The sequence below is a fragment of the Scyliorhinus canicula genome, chromosome 3, assembly GCF_902713615.1.
Source record: "Scyliorhinus canicula chromosome 3, sScyCan1.1, whole genome shotgun sequence".
NCBI classification, from domain to species: domain Eukaryota; kingdom Metazoa; phylum Chordata; class Chondrichthyes; order Carcharhiniformes; family Scyliorhinidae; genus Scyliorhinus; species Scyliorhinus canicula.
Window position 1 is genome coordinate 87,690,214 of NC_052148.1, and position 19,539 is coordinate 87,709,752.

General features: G+C 46.9%; 1 protein-coding gene across 6 annotated transcripts in view; it reads right to left on the minus strand.

Annotated features, from left to right (window-relative positions):
• Nucleotides 1-762: 762 nt before the first annotated feature.
• LOC119962780 (embigin-like) overlaps nt 763-19,539 on the minus strand; it is a 96,607-nt gene continuing 77,830 nt past the window's right edge. For 2 of the 6 annotated variants that reach the window (XM_038790866.1, XM_038790865.1), the window contains exon 9: nt 763-3,925. In XM_038790866.1, coding sequence (XP_038646794.1) covers nt 3,911-3,925 — 15 coding nt within the window. In that variant the 3' untranslated portion in view covers nt 763-3,910. Of the gene's footprint in view, nt 3,926-14,848; nt 16,234-19,539 lie in introns of those variants that run through there. The other 4 variants (XM_038790861.1, XM_038790860.1, XM_038790864.1 and 1 more) reach the window with 3 other exon arrangements.

Below are 19,539 nucleotides of genomic sequence, written 5' to 3' on the forward strand. Positions count from 1 at the left end.
ATAACAGAGGTGTTTCTTCTTTGATTTGTTAAATTAATGTCATTTCAATATTATCATTAAATTATCTCCAAAGTTGCATTATTATGGGAAACTAGACAAAATTCAATCAGTGTTCTCAACATTAACATCAGAACAAGAAGGATGAGTAGGCCACTCGGCCCCTTGAGCCTGCTCCACTATTTAACAAGACCATGGCTGATCTGATAGCCTCGGATCTGCATCCTGCCTTTCCCCAATAACCTATCATCCACTTGCTTACCAATAATCTTTCCACCTCTGCCTTAAAAATATTCAAAGAATCTGCTTCCACCACCTTTTCAAGAAAAGAGTTGCAAAGACTCACAAATCTTTTGAGAGAAGATGTTTTGCCTCATTTTCATTTTAAATGGGCAGCCCTTTATTTTTGAGCAGTGATTCCTAGGGGCGGGGATTATCTGCGACCCCAGCCGCGTATTTTGTGGAGGCAGCCCACCATTGACCGGAGGTGGGATCTACTGATCTCTCCATTGTCAACGGGGTTTCCTGTTCTGCGCACCCCTATTGCCGAGAAACCCACAGCGGGGTTAGCAGTCGGCGAACCAGTAGATTCTTCCGGAGTGAATAGCCGGAAAATTCCGGTTCTAGTTCTAGATTCTCCCACAGAGGAAACATCCACTCCACATCCACCCTGTCAAGACCCCTCAGGGTCTTATATGTTTCAATCATCACTTATTCTTCTAAACTACAGAGAATACAAGCCTGACCTGTCCAACCTTTCCTCATAAGACAACCTATTCTTGGTATTAGTCTGGTAAACCTTCTCTGTGTTGTTTCCAACACATTTACATCCTTCCTTAAAAAATGTGACCAATACTGTACACAGTACTCAAAATGTGGTCTCACTAGTGCTCTATGTAATTGAAGCATAGCCTTCCTATTTTTGTATTCAATTCCCCTCGCAATAAATGATAACATTCTGTTTCAGTGTTTGGTGACAGGCACTCTCAGCAGCTATTTTAAGAAACAGTTTACTCTATTTGATAATCTGAAATCGCTACAATGCCTACTTGACGTCTTCCAGCAGTTATTAGAGTATTAACAGTTATTTACATAGAGAAATGTAATATGTTTGTATGACCTCTTTCCACAGCTTAGGTATTTTCTTATCCAAACAACAAGATGGAAAATCAAGAGTCTTATTAATTGTGATACTTAAGACACTTATCTTTAATGCAAATTTTTTAAATGGCAATTATCTATGCTCTGGTCCTCAAATTCCTATTCAGTCTGTACATATTCTTCAAAATTTCCCATCCCTTAACTGGGAATAGTTTTGTTCAATTTCCTTCAGATCAGTTTGAATGTTTATCAAACCAACCATAAAAGATTGCATGTTCAACACTCCATTTGTTTGAAACAGATAAAAACATTCTAGTAGTCTCGTAATTACTGGAGGGTACACTAACCCTCGTATTTATTAGGAGGCACAGGACCTACTTGTGGTGATTGTAGATCTGAGTAGATGCAATACAACTGAGCAAGCACTAGAGGGAGCACGGGAGAGCTATAAATACACCGGGACAGGAAGTGAGGACACACTTCACGGAAGGCAGAACTGGTAGCAGGACATAGACACAAGCAGGCAGCATTTGAGGTAGCCGTAAGTTAAGCTCTGAAGACAGAACAAATTCACAATAAAGCATCTTCTCCAACTTTGAGACTACGAGCTTTATTAAGACACGAGGAACAACACACTACTGGTTATTAGCGGGTTTGGCACAAGTTGTTTGATGGTACGACAGCCTAATAGTTATTCCAGGCAAAATGGTACCCCAGTAACAATCAGAGGTTATGGTACTAGTGTTTATTAAATCATAGGGTAGTCCAGTTGTTATCTGTGGAGTAGATGTTAAAGGGTAAGATGCTTCGTAGTTGTTAGAGGGTACGGTATTTAGTTTCGCAGAATCATAGAGTGGTTACAACACAGGCGACCATTCGGCCTATCATGTCCATGCCAGCTCTCTGCAAGAGCCACTCAATTATGCCGACTCTCCTGCCTCATTGCCATAGTCCTGCCAATTATTTTCTTCAGATAATTACCTAATTCTCTTTTCAAATGATGGAATATGCCTCCAATACACCTTCTAGTATAATCCCTTTAACCGAGGAATAAATCAAGGCATCAATCTGCCTGATTGTATTATGATTTTCTAAATGTCACACCATTACTTCCATAATAATAGCTCTTGCCTTTTCCCTGACAGATTTTAGGCTAACTGGCCTGTAGTTTCCTTCTTTCTGCCTCCCTGCTTTTTTGAACCCTGGTGTTAACTTGTGATTTTCCAATCATCTGGGACCTTTACAGAATCAAGGGAATTTTGGAAGATTACAACGATCTCTGCAGCTATCAGGTCCCGGGAACTTGTCAACGTTTCATTCTAATAGTTTTCCCAGTACCTTTTCCATGACGATTATCATAAGTTCCTCCTTCCTTTTACCCCTTGATTTTCAATTATCCTTGGTATGTTTTTTGTGTCTTCTACATTGAGGACAGACAGAAAATACCTGTTTATTGCTTCCACCATTTCTGCGTTTCCCATTATTAATTCCCAATTTTCACACTTTTAAGGGACCAATGCTCACTTTAATTACTGTTTTTGTTTTTAAATACTTTTAGAAATTCTTACTATCTATTTCTAGATAGCTTTTGCTTTCCTTACTATTGTTTGAATCATTCTTTGCTAATTTCTAAAATCTATCCAATTTTCTGACCTGCCATTAATCTTCACAGTACCATACAATCTTTCGATCAATTCGATACTGTCATTAACTTTGTTGGTTAATCAGGGATGGTCCACCCTTCACGCAGTCTTTCTTTCTTAATGGAATATAGACTTAAATGTCTGTCACTGTTTCTCTACAGTCATACCTTTTAACCTATTTTGCCCCATTCACTTTATACAATTCTGTCCTCATACCTTTGTAACAGCCTTTATTTAAGTTCAAGACACTAGATTTACAGGTCTCACCCTTCGACTGAATGTGGAAATCTGTCATGCCATGCTCATTGTTGCCGAGAGGTTCTTTTACGAATAAGTTATTGAATCATAGGGTAGCCCAGTTTTTGCCATGTCCAAAATAGCCTGCACCCCAGTTGGCCTGAAAACTTACTGCTCAAAGAAACTGTCCTGAATACAAGTGTCCTTTGGGTTCAACCCTTAAACCAGTGGGAACAGTTTGTCTGCTCTGTACACAACCCTCATAATTTTGAACACCACTATCAAATCTCCTCTCAACCTACTTTTCATCAAGAAAAACAATGTTAAGATTCTCAAATCTATCCACGTAACTGAAGTCCTCCATCCTTGGAATCATTTTCATACATGTTTTCTGAGCCTTCTCTAATGTCTCCACCTTTTCCCTGAATTATGTGGAATATTTCATCTGAGGTTGAGCCAGAGTTTTATAAAAAGTTCCTCATAACTTACTTGCTTTTGCACTTTATGCCTCTATTTCTAAAGCCCAGGATCCCATAATGATATTTAATAGATATTGGAAAGTACAATCGCCTAATAGTTAATAAACGGTATGGTAGCTTACGAGTCATTAGAAGGTATTGTGCCAAGTAGTTATTAGATAGTACAATAGCTCAGTAGTTATTAGTGGACTTGATCGACCAGTTGTTATTAGTGGACAAAGAAGCCTAGCTGTTATTGAAAGGTGCACTGCAGTGATACATTCGAGGATTAATAAAAAAACCTTGATAATGTGGATAATACAAAGTTAATCTCGAGCTGCAAATCTAATTCTAATACATATGAAGAGCAAACATTAGTTATTGATATTGCTCATTTCATCTAATAGTATTTCAAGTTTCTTCTGAGCCACAATAATGCATAGCAAAATAGCAGTGCTCCAATCGGTGGTTTGCTTAGCTTTGCATTTCCTGCAAAAGAGAAAAAGAGAAAATGTATAAGTTGCTTCCAATTTAAAAAAAACTCTCCACGAGAATTGCCAGATTGCAGCAGACTTAAACTACATTCCTTATTTAAATAAATACAAAACATCAACAGATTAACCATAATTCAGAACTTCAGATGGATACTTATGACAGCAAAGCTGACTTGCTGATTTTATGGGCCTGCGCCATCCTATGCTGTGATTTTATTGTTTAAGCCAGTCAGTGCTGAGGTCATAAAAACTGCAATGTAAATAATGTGCTTGAAGTGGGGGCAGGAAGAGTTCTGTGCAATGCAAAACCAGAGTGGTACTAACCTGCCTCTCTGCTGCTGAGCATTTAGGAAAATGAGAAACTGAATGGAAGAAAATGACTGAAGAATGAAAACCAAGACCAGCATCATGTGCATCGTATCCAATAAGAGGTCCAAGTGAAATAGAAGCTTAGACATTGGATTGTGATGCTCCCATTTTAAATGCAGAAAACAGTTACTTGAAGGTACAAAAAGGCAGGCAGCCTGCGCTGCTCCACATTGAAACTGTGTTGCCTGCTATATTCGTTAACTTTCTTCCTTGGGTGTCCAAGGCACAAACCTGAAACATACACCAGATGCCTGACTGGGCTCACATTAGGACACTGGGTGCCAATGGGAATGCAAACCAGACAGCCAGTTTTCCTATCACCTGCAAATTTCTTAATCATGCCCTCACATTTCAGTCCAAATCATCGCTATCAATCACGACAGCGAGGAACCCATTACTGAGCCCTACAGATCCAAAAGATATTTGTTAAGATGCCATGTAAAAGGTATTGCACAAGGTAAGAGAGCTCACAGTGTTGGGGGTGATATATTAATACATGGACAGAGGATTGACTACCACTTGGGCTCTCCAGGGGCTGTTGCTGGCCTCGATGATGCCTTCCCGAAGCAACCGCTGGACCTCGGACCTGATAAAGGTCTTGTCCTAGGTGCTGTACCGTCTGCTCCTGGTGGCAACGGGTTTGCAATCCGGAGTTAGATTGGCAAAATCGGAGGGTGGGTCGACCTTTAAGGTCGCGAGGCCGCACACAGTGAGGGGTGGTAGGGACCCGCCAAATTTGAGGGTAACGCTCTGGAGATTGTACTGGAAGTTCAGGCCGAGTAGTAGTGCAGCGCAGAGATTAGGAAGGACGTAGAGGCGGAAGCCGCTGAATTCTACGTCCTGGACCGTGAGAGTAACCGTGCAGAACCCCCGGATCGTGACGGAATGGGATCCGGAAGCCAGGGAGATTCTTTGATTGGCGGGGTGGACCACGAGGGAGCAGCGCCTTACCATTATCCGGGTGGATGAAGCTTTCGGTGCTCCCGGAGTCCAGCAGGCAAGAGGTCACGTGACCGTTGATTCTCACACTGGTCGAAACAATGCCAAGGTTGTGTGGACGAGACTGGTGATCGTCACTGAGGCGAGCTGCGGTCGGTCGTCGCTGGCGTCAAAAGATGGAGAGCGTGGGGAGCCCAGGTCGTGGAATGCTGTCGGCGTCCATGCCGCGTGGGGAAGACAGGATGGCGGGGCCTGAAGATCCTGCGGGGGACAAAATGGCGGCGCCCATGGGCTGCACGTTGCAGGAGCTGGACAAGATGGCGGCGCCCATGGGCCGCACGTGGACTGAGGGGGGAAGATGGCGGCATCCACTGGCCGCCCGCGGCCCCGGGAGGTGAAGGTGACGGCGCCCACTGGCCACGCATGTTCTGGGACAAAGATGGCGGCGCCCATTTTGTGTAGACCAAGGGAGAGGTGGCGATAGCGGCGAATGCGCGGGCCTGGCACACCGCGGCCAAGTGCCCCTTTTTGCTGCAAGCCTTGCAACTGGCAGTGTGGGCCGGTCAGCGTTGGCGGGGGTGTTTCTGCTGGCCACAGAAGTAACATCGGGGACCCTCGGGGTGCACGGGTTGGCATGTGGCGCAGACGTACTGGTTGGGTGAAGCCCCGGCTGGGGCAGCCGGCTGTGGGGTCGATGAGGGATAGGAGGGGTGGGCCGTGCGGCCGGAGGGGTAGGCCTGAGCATTACATGAGGCGACCGTCATGGAGAGTGCTAGCTTTTTAGTCTCAGTGAGGTCGAGCGTGGCCCCTTCTAGCAGTCTTTGACGTATGAGGTCCGACCCAATCCCCATTACAAACGCATCGCACATAAGAAGGTTGGAATGTTCGGTGGCCGTAATGGCCATACAGTCACAGTCCCGGACGAGTGGGATAGGGCCCACCAGAAGTCTTCTATGGACTCACCAGGGAGTTGAGAGTGGCGAGTACGTGCCTGGCGAAGAGTGTGTTTGTTTTCTGTGCGTAGTTTTCTTTGAGGAGCGCCATGACTTCTGCGTAATTCGGGGAATCCTGGATCAGCGGAAACACATTGGAGCTCAACCTTGAGTACAGGATCTGTATCTTCGGAGCCTCCACTGGAGGGGTGGTGGCTGAATATAGGCCTCGAAGCAAGCTAGCCAGTGATTAAAGTCCTTTTTGGCGTCGCTTGATTGCGGATCCAGCTGCAGGCAATGTGGTTTGATTCGGAGGTCCATCTTTTCAAAAATCGTACTGCAGTAAATTGATGCACAATCAATTGTACAAAGACTAAGGTTGGATACAACTGTGGCTTTATTGCAGTAAGTTGTGTGGCCTCCCACAGCAGCCGGCGAAATGGCTGCTGAATAGAGGACACGCTCCTCTTACTGGGCGGAGCCAGCAGGCAGGGGCTACTGGCGAACCTGTAGTACAGGTCCTACCTTACATCACCTAATACAGGTGTAATAGTGGTTTACCACAGGCTAACTAACAGGAAATGGCCAGGATAAATGGGTCATTTTCAGGTTGACAAACTGTAACTAGTGGAGTACTGCTGGGTTCAGTGCAACTATTTAAGATCCATATTAATTACTTGGATGAAGGGACAGACTGTATACAGCCACATTTGCTGATGTTACAAAGATAGGTAGAGAAATAATTTGTGAGAACATGCATAGAGTCTGCAAAAGGTTATAGACAGGTTAAATGAATGGGCAAACCATTGGCAGATGGAGTATAATGTGGGAAAATGTGAAGATGTCCATTTTGACTGGAAGAATAGAAAAATAGAGTATTAGTCCAATAGATAATAGTCAAATGAGGCAAATTGGATACTCAACGAGACCTTGGCGTCCTCGTGAATCAGACGCTGAAATTAAGCGTGCAAGTATAGCAAGCAATAAGAAGGCAAATGGTATGTTGGCCTTCATAGTGAGAGGATTTGAGTATAGAAATAAGCGGCGGGATTCTCCAATCCCATGGCAGAGTGTCCATGCTGTCGTAAATGCCGTTGCGCTTTATGACGGCGTGAATGGGCCGCTCCCACGACTAACTCTGGCCCCTACAGGGGGCCGGCATTGGGGTTAGGGTTCACACAGCTCCAGCTGCAGATCCTGGTGAGAACTGTGCGCCGCGGGATCCGTGCATGCGCAATTGCGCTGGTGCCAACGAGGACGTGTAGTGGCACCGGCGCCAACAAGCGCATGCGCAGTGGCCTCCTTCAACGCGCCGGCCCCGACGCAACATGGCTCAGGGCTACAGGGGCCGGCACGTAGGAAAGGAGGCCCGCAGCCAGAGAGGCCGGCCCGCCGATCGATGGGTCCCGATCGCGGGCCAGGCCACATTGTAGGCCCCCTTTGGGGTCGGATGCCCCCTCCCTCCCACAGGCCGCCAGCCGACCCTTACACACCGAGGTCCCGCCGACCCAGAGCAGGTTAGAACAGCACCGGCGGGACTCGGCTCTTTTCTTACACGCCGCGCCAACCACGCCGGCGCCAATGGCACCGATTCTCTGCACTGTGGTGAATCGCATGCCGGTGTCGAGGCGGCACGGCCCGTTCGCGGGGATTCTCCGGCCCAGCGCAGTGCTGGGAGAATCCCGCCTAAGGAAAAGGAATAGTTTTACTGCAATTATATAGGGCCTTGGTGAAGCCACACCTGGAGCATTGTGAACCTTTTTGGTGTCCTTGGGCTGGATTCTCCCCTACCCGGCGTGAAGGAGGGTGCCGGCGTAGGGGAGTGGCGCCAACCACTCAGGTGTCGGGCCTCCCCAAAGGTGGGGAATTCTCCCCACCTTCGGAGGCCAGCCCCGCGCCGGTGCGGTTGGCACCAGAAGACTGGCGCAAAAAACCGGCGCCCCCGGCAGCGGGGCTGGCCGAAAGGCTTTCGCCGGTCGGCGCATGCGCCGGCGGTGACGTCAGCGGCCAACTGCCGCTGACGTCACCACCGGCGCATGTGCGATGTGGGTTTCTCTTCCGCTTCCTCCATGGCGGAGGCCGTGGCGGCTGCGGAAGAGAAATAGTGCACCCAGGGCACTGGCACGGAGTCTGAGCGGGGGGCCCCGATCACGGGACTGGCCACCGTGGGGGCACCCCCCGGGGTCCGATCGCCCCCCCGCCCCCCCACCCCAGGACCCCGGGGCCCGCACACGCCGCTGATCCCGCCGTTACAGAGGTGGTTCAAACCTCGGCGGCAGGAGAGGCCTCCCAGCGGCGGGACTTCGGCCCATCTGGGCCGGAGAATCACCGCAGGGGCCTCGGCGATCGGAGTGGCGAGATTCCCGCCACCGCCACTTCCCGGGTGGCGGAGAATCTCTGCCACGGCGGGGGCCGGATTTTCGGCAGCCCCAGACGATTCTCCGACCCTGCTGGGAGTCGGAGAATTTTGCCCCTTATCTGAAGAAGGATGTTTTTGCTGTGGAGGGAGTGCAGAGGAGGTTTACCAGGCGGATTCCTGGGATGGAGGGTGTCATATGAGGAGAATCTATGTCGGTTAGGATTATATTCATTGGAGTTTAGAAGAGTGAGATGAGATTTCATAGAAACTTTTTTTTTTTTTTTTTATAAATTTAGATTACCCAATTATTTTTTCCAATTAAGGGGCAATTTTAGCGTGGCCAATCCACCTACTCTGCACATTTTTGGGTTGTGGGGGCGAAACCCACGCAGACACGGGGAGAATATGCAAACTCCACACGGACAGTGACCCAGAGCCGGGATCGAACCTGGGACCTCAGCGCCGTGAGGCGGTTGTGCTAACCACTAGGCCACCGTGCTGCCCTATCTCATAGAAACTTAAAAGATTTTTACAGGATTACACAGGGTAGATTCAGAAAAAATGTTCCCAATGGTCGGGAGTCTAGGACTAGGGGTCATAGTTTGAGGATAAGAGGTAAACCTTTTAGGACTGAGATGAGGAGAAATTTCTTTACCCTGAGAGTGCTGGATCTAGGAATTCACTACTACAGAAAGTAGTTGAGGCTAAAACGTTGTGTAATTCCAAGAAGAAATTAGATATAGCTCTTGGGGATAAAGGGATCAAGGGATATGGGGGAAGGCTGGATCAGGGTATTGAACTTGATGATCAGCTATAATCATAATGAATGGCAGAGCAGGCTTGAAGGGCCGAATGGCCTCCTCCTGCATCTATTTTTTTATGTATGTTTCTATTGTGAGACTGCAGAATGCTTCACTACAGAGGAATCTGGGTGTTCTTGAACATGAATCACAATAAATTAGCATGGAGGTTCGTCAAATAATTAGGAAGGCAAACCTGGAATGTTGACTTTTATTGCAAGGAGGATGGAGTATAATAGGAGGGAAATCTTGCGGCAGCCGTACAGGCATTAATGAGACTATGCTTGGAATATCGTGCACAGTTCTGGTCTCCTTACTTATGTAGGGGCAGAGTTTAATTGGAAGCAGTTCAGAGTATTCACTGGGTTGATTCCTGGGATGAATGAGTTGTGTTACGAGGAAAGGTTGAGCAGGTTGTGCCTGTACTCATTGGAATTTAGAAATAGGTAGGTGATCTTATTCAAACATATAAGATTCTGAGTGGGCCTGATGGTTTATATGCTGAGAGGCTCCGAGGAAAATCTAGAATGAGGGGTTATAGAGGCTGTTTAGCACAGGGTTAAATCGCTGGTTTTAAAAGCAGACCAAGGCAGGCCAGCAGCATGGTTCAATTACTGTAGCAGCCTCTCGGAACAGGTGCTGGAATGTGGCGACTAGGGTCTTTTCACAGTAACTTCATTTGAAGCCTGCTTGTGACAATAAGCGATTTTCATTTTCAAAATGTGGGGTCTCCCATTTAAAACCGAGATGAGGAGCAATTTAATTTCTTCAGGCCATTAGTCTTTGGAGTGCTTTTTTCCAGAAAGCAGTCAATGCTGGTTCTTTGAATTTATTCAAGGCTGGGTTAGACAAAGCTTTTGATTGACAGGGAAAATAAGGGTTATAGGAACAGACAGAAAAGTGGAGCTAAGGCCACAATCCAAAAATCCCATCAAATGTCAGTACCGGTTTGATAGGCTGAATGGCCTACGCCTGCTCCTATTTTTTATGGTCTTATGATTTGTGACTCACTCTGCCTTCTCCCAGTTCTCAGACCTCCCGAGAGGTCATGGTAAATGCAGCCAGGGCCAGAGGTTCTCTTCTGTGGGCAATGAGTGGAAGCTATGTCCAGCCAGGTTGGCCAAGCAGGCATGGTTGCAGTTGGCAGAGCCAATGAGCAGGAATGTAGTGTTAAAAACGTGGATCCCACTGCAACAAAAGTTTTAATGAATAAACGAGGCTTGGCAGGGTGAGTGCCTCAGCCAGCAGACATCGCTCCTACCTATGTTGTTATTTGATCACGGGATGTAACCATCACTGGCTAGGTCAGCATTAATTGTCTATCCCTAATTGACCTTAAGAAGGTGGTGGTGAACTGCCTTCTTGAACCGCTGCAGTTCCTGAAGTGTAGTACACCCACATTGCTGTTAGGGAGGGAGTTCCAGGATTTTGACTCAGTGACAGTGAAGGAACAGTGATCTGTTTCTAAGCCTGAAAGGTGTGTGGCTTTGAGGGGAACTTCCAGGTGGTGGAGTTCACATGCATCTGCTACCCTTGCCCTTCCAGGTGGCAGTGGTCAGAGGTTTGAAAGGTGTTGTTGAAGCAATCCTTGTGATTTACTGCAGTGTATCTTGTGCATGTTACACACTGCTGCCACTGTATGTGGTGGTTGAGTAAATGTTTAAGCTGGTGAATGGGGTGCAATCATGTGGCCTGCTTTGTCCTGGAAGGAATTTAGTTAGCGCTGCACTCAACCAGACAAATAGAAGGTATTTCATCAGACACTTGACTTGTGTCTTGTAAATGTTTGGCAGATTTTTGGGCAATCAGAAGTTGCCAGTCACAGAATTCCAAGGCTGGAATTTTCCAACCCCTTCTGTGCCGGGATATTCTGATCATTGCACTTTTGGCTGGCCCCGTGTTGCATCCCCCACGGTGAGTTCGGAAAAACTTGGCTCCAGTCTCTGAACTGCTCTTGCAGCCACAGTATTTCTATGGCTAGTCCAGATCAGTTTTTGGTCAATAGTGACCCCCAGCATGTTGGGAGTGGGGGAATTCAGCAATGGTAATGTCATTGAATATTATGGAGGGATGGATAGATTCTCTCTTGTTGGACATGGTCATTGCCTGGCACTTGTGTGATACGAATGTTAGTTGCTACTGAGCAGCCCAAGACTAAGTATTGCCCAGGTCTCGCTGCATATGGACATAGATTCTTCAATAGCTGGGGATTTGCTAGTGTTCTCTTGCTCAGCACTCCTCTGACCAACATACCTTACCTGCATGCTCTCATCACTCTCGTTTGTTTCTCAAAAGGGAGTAGAAAATCCACTGAGAGGCAGAGAATAGGGATGGAACCTCACCCTTTGCCAGCCTGACCACGATGGAGGAAGATCCCTGGGATTGACAGGGTGGCACTGGTATTGTCCACTGGTGAATGAGAAATGGGGATTGCCTAGACACCTGGTGCAGCATTAAATGGCACTCATGTCGAAAAAAATGTCATCAGAACATGAAATAACATGATCTGTTCTATACCAAGTTTATACCCTCTTTCACCAACCTTCAACGCTAACACATGTCTTTTATCTCCCACTGATTCTTTGGGGAACCCCCAGGTGATGAGGGAGGAGCACGAAGAATCCGCAGAGGAAGACCAGTATTCCAAGGATGCACCACCTCATGGGTCCTGCGTCCCCTCCATCAGCTCAAATACACATACCTCAGTGGACCTACCATGAAAGATTTGAGTGGCACATGGTGATCAGCACATCACATGTAGGGACAGAAGAAAATGGACACTGCCAGAGAGCGCAGTATATGCCATGCTCAGCTTAAACCTTCATAATAAAATGTTTTGGGATCATTAACAAAAAGGGAACTGGTAGAAGAGTAATAGGTAATGTATGGTGCTCCGGTTTCCTACCACAAGTCCTGAAAGACGTGCTATTAGTTGAATGGGACATTCTGAATTCTCTCTCTATGTACCCGAACAGAGTGTGGCGACTAGGGGACTTTCACAGTAACCTCATTGCAGTGTTAATGTAAGCCTACAATAATACAGATTATTATTATGTGATTTTATCAACATTCTAGAGGCATCTCTATCTCTATCTCTGGATAGAGATTGGAGAAGTCCATCGCGAGCATGAGTGCCATGATGTCCCTATTGAAAGAGTGGCCAAACTCATAGAGAATCAGAGGCTTTGAGCCATTGAGCGTATGCTGACCTACACCAACTGCCTTCACAGTTTACAAAGGATTGAGAAAAGCACACCATGGTGGCTGATCACCACCCTGAGAAGCAGCAAAGTGTGCTCTCACTCCTGGCGAGCAGGGAAGCACAGCTGGGTCAAGAAAGAGATGGTAGAGAAAAGATTAATGGCAGTGGGGACTCTGCTCAATATGCCCCCAATTTTTGGTCCTTATCCTCCCTCCCCCCCACGACCGACCCCATAATTTTGCCTGTCCCGACACCGCAACACCACCCCCCCAGTTTCCCACAAAGGCATATAAGCTGCCTCTGCAATGATGACTGAATCCGCCCCGACATAGATGCAAGTGAGGTAGTCTTTGTTAGAGCTCTCAAAGGCTCTAAAATCCAGAGGACATCTGCCACAGCATCTCATGTGTCAGAATAGGGGAGCATGTTGTCTGGATCTAGCTCTGCTGAAACCACATGGGAAGCACTGCATAAAAGTTAATTAATTAATAATCTTTAATGTCACAAGTAGGCTTACATTGTAATAAAGTTACTGTGAAAATCCCGTGGTCGCCACATTCCATCGCCTGTTTGGCCTCACCACCCTGACGATGGCTCGCCGATTCTCTGGCGCCGATTTTCGGGCGCCCACGGGATCGGTGCAGTGCCGGTCGGGGGCCGTTGAAAGGGCCCGCTTCTCCCCCCCCCCCCCCCCCCCCCCCGGTGATTCTCCGGGCCTGCCACCGTGGGTTACTCAGGGCCCACACAGCGAGACCTGGAAGATGTGTCTGCAGGGGCCCTCCTGAAAGGTGGGGGGGGGGGGGGGGGGGGGTTGGTGGTCTCCATGGTGGTCTGGCCCATGATTGGGGCCTACCAATCGGCGGGCACGCTGATTCCGTGGGGGCTATGTTCCTCTGCGCTGGGCCCCTGTAGGGCTCCGCCATATTGGCCGGGGGGCCGGCGCGGAGACAGGAACTCACGCGTATGTGCAGAACCACGCTGGCCATGGCACGCATGCGCAAACTCGTGCCGGCCATGCCAAGCCGGCTGGTGCTGCAGGGACCACTCTGGTGCTGACCTAGCCTCTAGCCTCCAAGGAAGTGGAGCATACCAGGCAATTGTGGACCGTTGACGTCGGAGTGGTTGACGCTGCTTTTCACACCGGCATCAGAACTTGGCCGCGGGATTGGAGAATCCCGGCCCATGTCGTTCGGGGCCAGTGGGAGGAAACCGGAGCACCCAGAGGAAACCCATGCAGACACAGGGAGAATGTGTAGACTCCGCACAGACAGTGTCCCAGCCGGGAATCAAACCTGGGTCCCTGGCGCTGTGAATCCACAGTGCTAACCACTGTGCTATTGTGCTACCCCTCAGAAAGCATAAGAGAAAGACATCTTGGTTGCAAAGAGAAACACTTGGCTGGGTATAACAGTGTTAATGTTTCATTAATCTTCTTTATTTGGAAGAAAGCATGAGGCGTGTGACCAAAGGTCTCATCATTTTTAATAATTTGGGAGTTTATTGTGTTATTCTGTTAAGCGGCACCCCAGACATTCTTGCATGGTTACTCCACCTATGCTCTCAACATCTCTCCTTAATTATTCTTTTTGCTATTTCATCTTGACTCCATGATTGTGTTTGTGCACCATGAGTGAGCATAATATAATTAAGCTGCACACTGATAGTCTGCAAGGTTTAGGACATTACAGAAGCGGGATGTGAAAGGCAGACACTTGAAGTAAATATGTTCAAGATTAATTTTCTATAAGTAAATAAGCAATGGGTAGACATTTGCATGGAGGGATAAGGATGGGAGTTGTTTTCAGTTGTTACATTTCAAAGGGAGTGAAAGACTTTTCCAGCTTGCAACGGTTTCATAAACAAATAAGGCAAGGTCATTAAATTTTATTTGACCCAAAAGTGGTGGCAATAGGGAGAACATGAAAGATTTTTATACTCAGGGAAATTTAATTTTCAAAGAGGTACTGAGGATAATGGAGTCAAGGTGAAATAGCAAAAATAATATTTAAGGAAAGGTGTTAGGAGCGTAGATGGAGTGGCCATGTGAGAAAATCTGGGGTGCCACTCTATGCTGGGGAAGGAGCTATAAAGTGACAAATGGAGGCAGCTTTCTAGCCAAGCCAGAGCAATGTCTGTTTATTCAAAGCGGTTTTAAATCAGCTATCCAATTAAGACAGAAAAGTCTTGGCATTGAAAAAAGTGATCTGGTGTTTGAACTTTGAAGATCCACATGAGAGTGGAAGTGGGGAGTGTGATCGTACGCATAAAGCAATTCTGTATTTAGTATTATACACAACCTCCAACCAGCAGGTGACAGTGTGGCAGTGGAAGTCTGCCATGCAGCTCTGTGTCTCAAGGGAGTTAGGAGTAAGTTGTGTTGGTGGATAGATGTATTTTGCAGCTCTATAGTATTTAGTTAGTTTAGTAGTTTGTTATTTGTTTACTCCAGTTATCTTTACCACACAGTTGTTTCATAATGAATTATTTAAATAAGATGTTCTGTAGTGCATCATGCATATCGGCATGTCTACAGAACATGACTGGGAGTGAGCTATCATGTGGTATGCCTCACTAAATTGACAGCAGCTTTGCCTCAGGATTAATATTACTGGAGTTTCTATAGTTAAACATAAGGGATTGTTACCTAAAGGGGTATTTACTTGCGAGTCGAACCAAGTAGGAAGTCTTTTTGGGGGAATGCTTTGTAAAGATATTATTCACTGTGCAAATGTAATCTTGTGTGTCTAAGTTTTATTTTCCTTTGTTAATAAATGTTGTACTTTAATGTTTAAAATCCCCAAAGTGTTACTTGAATTTGTTGCTGACCTTCTTGTGGTCAAAATACAATATGTGATAGGCCATGTTTCTCACTGGGCACTGGTTTGTGTGGCAATTAACATCTCCCCGATCATACCAGTTGATATGAACTCTTCATTTTTATGGTTTCTTTTCCCATTCATCCAAGTCAGTTGCCTTCCTTTGGATGGAATGAGTAGCTTTAAAGGGTATGAATGTGATGTTTGGCTGGGTGATTATGGCAAAGAGGTATGCCTAGGGTTGGGAGATGGTTCCACATGGGTTTTGATGGAAAGCACAGATTCTTGCAAGTACACTTCTCAAGTGAAACATGCCTGAGTGAGGAGATTTTGGCCTTCCTCTGGCAGCCAGGTGTGCAGCTGCAGACACCAGTGGTACATCAGACTCCACCTCCCTCACTGTGGATTCTGAATGCTCTTTACCTTCCTCTTGTGCCAACGCCAGTCCTTTTCGTAGCGCTATAAGACCATAAGACATAGAAGCAGAATTAGGCCACTCGGCCCATCGAGTCTGCCCTGCCATCCAATCATGGCTGATATCTTTCTCATCCCCATTCTCCTGCCTTTTCCCCATAACCCCTGATCATAAGGGGTAATGATCCCCCGATGTTGTGAAGGGCAGAGCAGAACACAACCATCACTTGTTGGACCATACTGAAGGGCGTCTCCAGATTCATCTAGGCACCAAGATGTCATCTTGAATAAGCCATTGGGTTGCTCTAGTGTTTCCTTGGTACTGACACAACTCCTGTTATTCCTCTCCGGTACCCTTGTGGTGGGGTTCCGTATTGGGATCAGCAGCAAGGTTCTGAATGGATGCCCCTGGTCTTCCAGTAGTCAGCCAGTGGTAGATGTTTGGTGATGGAAAGAACTGTGGTAGATGAGGCTGTCAAAGAATGAAAGAGTTATGGGAATTCCCCTGTCATAATATACACCAATATATCATGGTGCAGACACACACTGATGGACACACACAGGGACCAATCAACATGTACAAACACCGCAGCCAATCACCAGTTAGAATACGCACACTATAAAGGCAGAGGGCACCACGGTTCCCATTCATTCTGGGTGCTGCCTCTGAGTGTAACAGGAACTCATTCAGCCCAGCACAGACTCACAACACGTGCTGAGAGAATCAACTAGTTCGGACAAGGCTTAGGTCTCTAGTTTAAGTTAGCATTATTTAGACCCACAGTCATCGCGTGTGCAGCCACCGAAGTTGGCCACTGCCTGACATAAAATGGAGAATTGAAATGCATGCAGGGAAAATTGGACAATGTCAGAAAGACAAACAGATTCAGAATCTCTCTGTGTATTCTGTCCGCAGAGGAACCAGACAGCACTGAAACTAACAAGTTTGCATACTAATTGAGCGATTCCCGGTGATTCCCGGGCACAATGGACACAATCGCGAATAACAAAGGTCAAGCTAGACTCTTCGGCGCCAGCAGGAGTCCCGGACAATAAGTTACAAACAGCCCCAAGAACCGCCCAGCGATCGGGAAACAGCCCCAGTATTGGGGAATTCAAACCAATCGATTGGTATGAGGTCCAATCGATTGCAAGCAGGTATAGGGTCCACCCAGATGGGCGCGAAGCCCCTGTGACCTATAAAGGACAGATCCCAAGTTCGCTCTCTCTCTTAGCCGGCCCTCCCAGCAGAACACCTTTGCAGCAGCTCTCTAAGAACTTGAACGTGAGAAGGAGAGGCCTGGCCAATTGCTGCACCACCAAATAAGTGTCATACAACGCATGCTACGAGAATAGACACTCCTGACCCCTTAGCTCGTACCAACTGGGAAGCCTGCAGTCTCAGGACAGAACAAGAGGCCATTGTTTCCTGATCCAGTGTGTTCCCTTATCGAAGATAAGTATTGGCTTATAGTGGTAGGAATAGTTTAGTCCGTTAGTATTAGTTGCATGAGTATCGATTTACTGTGTAATAATAAATGTGTTTGATTGAACCTTACTAACTGGTGTATTGAGTCATTGATCTGAACTTGAACTTGAACCTCGTGGCTATATCAAAAGATACCTGGCGACTCTAGAGCTAAGGAATAAAACAGAGCCAATTGAGTGTAAAGCACACTCACCAGAATGAGCAACATGTGTTAGATAGTTAGAAGTAGTTAATAAAATTGAGTTGAACCTTCATCAGTGTTGAAAGTGTCTGTTCATCTCTCAAGCCTACACTAGCCAACACTTCATCCCCGATTAAAGTTGCAGACTTGCATGATGATCATGCGGTGGTCACAGACCAGATGCACATTAATGGATGGAAACCCCTCTAATTAATGAAGACCTTTGGGGCTGATATGGTGATGCCCCGATTGCCACATCTGCTATCAAATAACCACTGGACTAGTGGAAATCCAGCGAGTGAAGCAAAGCCAACATCCCTCTGGGTTTGAGTCACGTCATTCATGTTGAAGTGGATTTTACTGACAGCCTTGGCAAACACGGCATTGGCGATGTGAGTGATTCAGTTGTGGGGAGCAGTTGGTGAAATCCTAGAAATATAACTCGCAGATCCCTAGCTGGTGCTGGATGTAAAAACATTGAGAGCTGTGACGACCTTGACATCCACGGGAAATGTGTGGCCACTTGCTTCTGTTGGCGGAAATCTGCTTCCAGATGTGTGTGGATATCTGTCGCTACCGGATGCGTCTAAGGCGCTGTTACTCAGGCATGTGGAGGGGGCTGACCCTTGGCCTTAGGTCCTTGTCCTATCAGCCCCTTCGAGGTGTCGAACCCCTTTGTGTCCAACCCCTTTGTTCTATCAGCATGCGCTGAGTGACTTGAAGCCTCGGATTCTCTATGAGTGGCTGCTGTTGCCCTTGTTGCCATAGCGGCTGGGTTGGATTAAGTTGTTGCTCCTCCTCAGAGCTTGAAGGTAACTTCCATGTTGCAGGGAAGTCCTAGATGTCTGTGATTCCAATTCAGCTCAGTATACTCCAAGACACTTGTAAGTTACTGAGTGAGAAAAGTTGTTTTTTCCAAAGGAAGTAGAAATCAGGCTGAAAGAACTCCTCTTGTCAGGGCTAACCTTTCACTATGGCTAACAACAGGCTTGCTGATTTCAGCCTTTACACTGTTCCTCGCAGGACAGTGTCATGCAACAATGAGCTTTCATTGTGTACCAGCCTCTTCCAATCTGATGAGATGCAGTAACAGCATGAAGCTTGTGGACTAACAGTGGAAGTTAGAATGGAGGGCTGGAGAAAGTCTTAATTGGTTTTGTAACTGTTTTAATTGGTTTCGCAGCCGCTCCAAGGGGAGTGCTGGGCCTGCCAAGTGGATGAACATTAGACATTAAGACCCGTTTGCATTCATTTATATCCTCCTGCTGGTGCAAGGTTGGCAACCTTAATCCTGCCGCCAGCAGAGGATCGGAGCATCCTCACTTGCTTCAGAACTCCAGGAAGAGAATGGGATGACATTGGGATCCCAACCCGATGTCAGTTTTGGGAAATTTAACTTCTTGCCCACACCAGGTATGGAAGATGTTTGTGAGGGCTAGTACACTTGATCCTCTGCAAACCATACAACCACATCAATAAAGGGTGTTAGTAGAGGAAACACTGTCAAATTCTCGCATATGACTCCAAGTTGCTCTTTGTGCACAGCAGTGGCCTTGCTCGATGTGGCAGTCGCGCCGAGGAAGGCTAAGTGAGGGCCCATTAATTTCAGCTGGCATGGCATGGCGATGTCACCCCTTTTAACAATGCACACAGATTAGGACTGGCAGAAGTGGCAATAGAGTCCTATAGGTCAGTGGGACAATAGCCGAGCAAGTGTGTGACACACCCAAGTCATGATGCTCACTAAGGTTCTGTGACCAGTACGTGTGAAGAGTCTGTGATCTCACATTATAATAAGCTGCATAGTCAGTTATGGAAAATCATAGTCAAATAATAGGAGATATAGGAGAGGTTGGGAACCCTGCAACCAATTCTGTTGTAGATAGTGACGGGGAAGGAGTAATCCTTCCCCAACTAAGTAACCAACAAACTTATGATGAAGGTAATCCAAACTCATGTGAGGTCAGCTTCTGAGCCCATTATACTCAAGGAGAATTGGAACATGTAATATAAAGACTGTGGGCTGGATTCTCCGGCCTGCGATGCCCAAAGCGCATTTCCCAAAGGGACAGAGAATCGGGCGTCGGGGAAAATCAGGATCGGCACCT